This window comes from Nicotiana attenuata, unplaced genomic scaffold (genome assembly GCF_001879085.1).
Source record: "Nicotiana attenuata strain UT unplaced genomic scaffold, NIATTr2, whole genome shotgun sequence".
In the NCBI taxonomy this organism is placed as follows: domain Eukaryota; kingdom Viridiplantae; phylum Streptophyta; class Magnoliopsida; order Solanales; family Solanaceae; genus Nicotiana; species Nicotiana attenuata.
In genome coordinates, this window is record NW_017682992.1 from 1 (window position 1) to 6778 (window position 6778).

A 6778-nucleotide genomic window follows, 5' to 3' on the forward strand; every position below is an offset into this window, starting at 1 on the left:
CATTTATTCTCTTTTTTATTTTAATCAAATTTTTATTCTCTTTCTCCTATTCTTAATAGTAGATTTTAAATTTATATTGAATGATGTATTTTGACATATTTAAATTATCTTGTAAATAATAAGTAATACCATACACTCAATATTGTTGCTTTGGAATAACTATATTTATATTAATTAGAATTTTTAATTTATATTTTTACTTTACGTTTTATATTTTAATTGAATTCTTTTCTACTAAATGTTTAAATTTATTTTTCTTTTCTGAATAATATTAATCGCAAAAATTGAATCTTCACTGTCCTTTTTCTTAATTTGATACTTAAAAGTGCTTTTTTAAAAGATTGGCCAAACACGATGAGCTTGCAAAAAGTAATTTTTGGCAACTTGGCCAAACGGGCTCTAACTTTGAAAAAAAATGCTTTAGGCTTTGGTGAAACTTTGAATAGTTTAAGATTTAGAGGAAAAGTCATATGTTACTTAAGCAGGCGTTAGGACATAAAAGTTGTGATTTTTGGAAAAAAAAATAGTATCGTGGAGTTAAGTTGAAAAAAGGTATTTGAAATTTAAAATTATGTTTGGACATGCATTTCATTTGAAAAAATATTGCAGTTTTTTGAGCATTAATTTTTTTTTAAAAAAAAAAAACTTTCCAATCAAGTTTCTTTATTATTCACTACAGCCTACAAAATCTGATGGCCAAATCATTGTTTGAGTATTTGCAATAATGAAATACTATCTGTAGGCAACGGGGTGATTACTTTCAAGGATGCTTGTTTAAACTAAATCTCGTTTTGCATAGTTAATAAAAATGTAGTTTCAGTTTGTAGTTGGAATTGGAAAGAAAAGAATAAGAAGTCATATCTTGAATGAAACCTGCAGATAGTTCGTTCCCCCAGCGCATACAAAAATGTAACCAGTAAAAAGTAAGTGGAAGTTGACAAAAGCATGGCCCATGCAGGTCTCGAACCTGCGACCTTCGCGTTATTAGCACGACGCTCTAACCAACTGAGCTAATGGGCCTTGTTGTGTCAGTTTAATCCATCAAATTATTTAATATATAATGAATCTGGTGCCACATTCAAAGTCTGCAACACAAATTTTTATAAGTAGCCGTTGTCCGCCTGTACCATTTCAAATTCGAAAAGACCAAATTAGAAAAATGGCATCCACAGCTCCACCATCACCTTTCCCCGACAATCAGATCCACCGCCCAAAAAGTGGCCGGAAACCCCTTCAGCCCAAGAATACTAATACTCCGGCAACTCCCAATAATCATCCCAAGCCCAAAACTCTACAATCGATAGGAATCTCACTAACCCAAAACTCAAACAAAGAGAATCTCCATCCAAAAGGAGAAAAGCTACTGCCCTGCATTCAGGCGGAAGTACCATTCGATTCATCATTAGCTGAGGAGCTGAGCGCCATTCGTGAGAAGCTCGAGAGACTGAGAATCGATAGAGAGAAGACGGAGAAGATGTTGAAAGAAAGGGATCTGTTGCTGGATTTGCAGATGAAAGAGTTGTTCAACAGAGGAGAGCTGCAGAAAGAGCTTGAGCTTGAAGTCGATCGCCTTTTCCGATTGAAAGAGCTCAGATTATCCTGCATGGTAACTCTATTTATTTTTTCTGATTGCTTTTAGCTTGACCAAAAATGAAAAGTATAAAATTTCAGATTAGTGTTTGCAACCAAAATAAAAAAAACAAATCTAAAAATTTGATGGTAATAAAAATTGAACATTAAAGAGATTAAGGAAATTTCCTATTGAAGCTGTGTAAGGATGTGTCTAATGTAAAGAACTGCTGGCAGGTTTTAATTGGAATAAAATGAACATGAGTATGGTGCATCAGATAAACAGAATCCAAATAATGGACTATTTGAGATTGAGACGAAATTGATTGATTGACAAATTGACTATGGTGGTATTGCAGCAGAAAATTTCTCCGATTCGAACTCTCAGGGAGAAGGAAGAAGAAAAGAAGATGAATGGATATCAGCCCAAGGCAAGTAGAATATTGTTTTACTAGCATCCTCTTCTACAATCACAATTTATTTATTTATTTATTTGATTGAAATCTAATTATTTTTAGCGCATTAAGTCAAGTTTACAAGGCCTGTTCTATTTCTTTTGTTGACATTGATTTTAATTTTTTTAAAACTTATAGGAGCTGAATTATGACGAAGAAGATGACATCAGGACTGAAAGCTCATCGGAGAACGACCCCAGTGCCATAGGGAATGAAATTATAGCTATAGTCACTACTCACTAAGCAATTGTTTTCTGTTGTTCGAAAACTCTTCAAACATCATTTTCCTTTTTTCCTACATCATGAGAAATCAATATAATTTATCATCAATTTACTGGTTGGTTGGTGAAGGTATTCGAAATGATGTCCCCATTAATCTAAAGTCGTATCATGTAGGGCTCATTTAAATAGATCAAAAAACTTTCTTTTGACTAGCCAAAAAACTTTAGTTTGAATTCTTGCAAACTAAAGAAAATGGGTAAAAGAAAATAGTTAAGCACCCATATTATCCACTAAAAAAATGGGTTGGATAATGAATTTTTTTAAAACGGGTCAAATATGGATAAGAACCATATTATCCATTTAGCAAATGGATAACCAATGGGTCTAACTTTTACATTTATAAAGCTTCAAATTGAGAGTTCCTCAAGTTAGGCAGACTAAGAAGTCATGGATAATATGGTTTAAGCCGTTTTTCATCCGTATTAAATATGGATCGGTTCGGATATTTTGTCCGTTTTTCATTACCCTTCCTTCAACCTGAATCATATCTGAACTGAACCGCCCGTTTGCCTTTCTTAATTGTAACAACAACATTTTTTTAGAAAAACGGGTTTGGCATTTTAAAAGTCCATGAAGTCATCGTCAATTCGTCATAGTTAAAGATTACAAGAGACGTCCACCAGAGAATGAAAAAATGCCAAACCCATTTTTCTAAATGTGATGCTGATTGATTGAATAAGGGAGGTCCACCAGAGGATTAAAAAATAAACAAAACCAAATTCTATTCCAAATGCCACCTTGAAATATTCAGTTTGGCATTTCCTTTTTTTTTTCCTCCTCTCTTTTAGGGTGTTCATGGTTTAGTTTGGATCGGTTTTTCTCTTAAAAAAACCAAATCAAGTAAGTCGATTTTTCAAATATTAGAACCAAACCAAACCATTTAAGTCGGTTTTTTCTCGATTCGGATCATGTCGGTTTTTCGGTTTTTTCGGTTATTTGTCGGTTTTTTCTTAAATATAAGACATACACTATCAAACATATATTCCGGCAACTACATTTTCAACGTAACACTATCAAATCAATTGCCCTTTGAGAAATCTATTATTTACCAAGATATATTGATGATAATTGAATCAAATACTGATGAATATTTAAGGACTCAATTAAAAATATATTATTTTTAACACGAAATGGATTCTTACACTTAACAAAAGAAACCTACCAATCAAACTAGAATGTAAATGTAAAGAACTATACTAAAAGTGCAAACTATTAACATTTACCATTAAATTTTTGAAACTTTGTATAAAAATATACATGTATATAGGTGTAATAATAAATTTGAAATAGCTATTCCTATAGTCGGTTTGGTTCGGTTTTTTCCGGTTTTTTTCTGATTAAAACCAAAACAAAACCAAATTTGATCGGTTTTTAAAATTTAAAACCAAAACCAAACCAAACCAAAAAGTATCGATTTTGATTTGGTTTTCGGTTTGGTTCGATTTTTCGGATTTTTATGAATACCCCTGCTCTCTTTAATTTGAATTTAATGGATACGTTGGACCTAAGGAAATGAGAGGGAATGATGAATTTAACTTTACGCTTCTGATTTCAACTTCAAACAGGGGAAAGGAGGAATAAGATCTTTTGAACAAACTATGTTTCATTCTGTCCAAAAGATTACAAAAATGGACCCAAAGTTTTGATATAGTATTTTATCCCCAACTAAAAAGAAAAACTGGTTTTATTTAGCTACATGCATATTTGTTCATCTTTACTAGTATTAGAATCCGCGCTATGCGCGAATAACATTAAAAAAAAATATTAATCATATTATTTTAATAAAATTATCAACTGTTATTTTGTATCTTTAATGTAGTGTAACCAAAAATAAATAAAATTAAAGGAAACTAATTATATAGCTTTAATTAACTTTTCTATTTATTACTTTAATTTATTACATTATGGGCTATTTCGTATTACTACATAGATATAAAAGCTTTTATTAATGGGTTAGTATTAGGGGTGTCAATGGTTCGGTTCGGACGGTTATTTTATAAAATTTGTACCATACCAATTTTTCGGTTATTCTATTATGTATAACCAAAATTAGACTTTTCGAAACCGTCCCAATCATGTCGGTTTCACTTCGGTATTAGTACGGTTCGGTTAATTTTCGATATTTTTTTAAATATCATGTAAAATTCACCAGTAGAAGTAGAATGCAATAACATATGTTCTTTTACATGACTTAGCAAAACTCTAAAAACATTTTTACTGTTTAAAGGTGATGAATTAAAAAAATATGAAAGATGGCTAGAGTATAGATCCATCAACTATTCGACAGCAACGTAAAAGAAACCAAGTAAAAGCAAAGAAAATATAAATCACATGAGTGGAAAGATATTAACCAAGCCGGGACTCAAGAATAAAGTTTATATTAAATATTCAAAAAGATAAATCAAAATTGTATGAAAGGAAACATATTCAATATATTGTAGTTTGCTACTCATAATCGCTAGAACACTTTGTGTCTTGCTAATAAAGATGCTTGAAATAACTTAGTTTAACTATAAGTAGCATAATAGGTTTTAGGAATTACTACTTTGAGTTTAGTTACTTGTTGTCTTATAACAATTTTCAAAATTCCAAGACCCAATGAAAAATTTAATGCTTTATTAGTTTTAAACTTGCTATATAAATATCTTTTCCACATATAAAATTTATTCGGTACGGTTCGGTATTTTTTTCGGTTTATTTTTATAAAAAAAAAACCTACCCTAATTATCGGTACGGTTATATATTTATATAAAAACCTACGGTTTCTTTAAAAGAAACCTTTAAATCGGTTCTGTGCGGTACAGTTCGGTCAGTGTCGTCGGTTTTCAAATATCCATTGACACCCCTAGTTAGTATCCTTGTCCATTACTCCATTTTATATATCGATATACATTTTTATTTCTCCTAATTTTTTAATTTTTTTGTTTCTTATATTGTTAACAGTTTTTCGAATATTTAATATATAAATAATAATTTTGTATTTCCTACTTTATTTTATTTTTAAAATTTCTGTGCCCTATTTTGTATATTTTTTATACTATGATGTTTTGATTAGTTTTCCTCATTTACTTTTTTATCTAATGTTTTCATATTTTTTTATTTTGTATTACGTCTATTAACGATATTTTTTTCTATTTTATTTTAATTATTGAAAACTTTCTACATGAGAAATTTCTTTCTATTTTTAACAGGTCATTATGTTGCTCAGAAGACTTTTATTATTACATATTTTTTATTATTGACTTTACTTAATGAGATTCAGATATGTAATATTATTTATTGTATATCGTTGCTCTTCACAAATCAAAAATAATTTCTCATCTTAAATTAAAATTAGTATTATTCTTTCAACCTTTTAAACCATGTTAGTTCGTTGTTGCATTATGCAATACTTAGTCTAACTCTTAAATTTAATTTATTTTCACACTCTTATTTTATAGCTAGGAATTCATTGATTCAGTAAAATTCAATCGGTTGAGAAGGCAAAAAAATGGTAAAAAGAAGAATAAAATTAAGTTTAGCTATGACAGAACACAAAATAATTTTTGTTTAAAAGTAATTTGGCCTTTATTTTTCTAAATGTTCAATAATTTTGTAGTTAAATTACTACTATTTAAATAAAGAAAAGTAGTAAAAAAAATCTGAATAATTGTATTCTGGCATACAATACAAATAACATCTTCTATTATTTGCAAAAGCAAAAAGAAAATGCATAAAAAGGTTTGAAAATAAGCAAATGAGAATTAAGTCATAGTAAAGACGAAGTACAATTCAATTAGGCATTATTTCTAGACATATATACCATTTCAAATCATGTTCTTTCAATGCATACACTAATGAGAAAATAACTCCGGAGATAATCGATACCATCTCATATTACAAAGAAGCTGTTTTTGGTCCTTAATGCTCTATTTTAAAGAACAATGCATCAAATGGATCCAATCAATTGAGATAATTACCATACAAAGAACGGGTTCTCTAAAATTTGACAGTTGTAGCTATTACTTCTTTTTTTTGTAGATATTCTAAAGAGTATTTTCTATGTTCTTTAACCAAACAGGAAGCCTGTTGAAATCAAAATAGTCAAAATAAATGATAGATGATATTATAAATATTTGACTGAAAATTTAAATACAATAATTATCTGTAATTACATATAGCGCATACACATTATCCAATTATGAACAACGCAGAATGCCTTCGTTTTATACATCACATGTTTCTAAAAAAATATTTTTAGCTCTAAAGTAAAATTTATAATAAATATTTTTTCAATAGTAAGGGATCGTTGGATATGAACTATCGATTTTGTAAGATACAAAATGTTTATTTAAATATATTTTTATTAAAAAAGAATACCTACCATAAGTGAATTATACACAAGATTTAATCAAAGATACCTATAATAATGTATATTGTTCACAAATAAGGTTAGATACAAAACTTGTACAAGTAAGAATATATTTCAACTT

General features: G+C 29.2%; 1 protein-coding gene and 1 non-coding gene across 3 annotated transcripts; one reads left to right on the forward strand and one right to left on the reverse strand.

Moving 5' to 3' along the window:
• Window positions 1–946: 946 nt before the first annotated feature.
• On the reverse strand, window positions 947–1020 carry TRNAI-AAU. Its single transcript has one exon. It is a non-coding gene; the product is annotated as a tRNA-Ile (tRNA).
• Window positions 1021–1102: 82 nt separating this feature from the next.
• On the forward strand, window positions 1103–2378 carry LOC109222040 (high mobility group B protein 6). 2 transcript variants are annotated; one of them, XM_019386452.1, is made up of 3 exons: window positions 1103–1606; window positions 1932–2000; window positions 2163–2378. In XM_019386452.1, the coding sequence occupies exons 1-3, from the start codon at window positions 1160–1162 to the stop codon at window positions 2265–2267; spliced, it is 621 nt and encodes a 206-aa protein (XP_019241997.1). In that variant the 5' UTR covers window positions 1103–1159; the 3' UTR covers window positions 2268–2378. The 2 variants fall into 2 exon arrangements, with proteins under 2 accessions (XP_019241997.1, XP_019241996.1); XM_019386451.1 differs by having other exon boundaries at window positions 1105–1606; window positions 1929–2000.
• Window positions 2379–6778: the final 4400 nt, after the last annotated feature.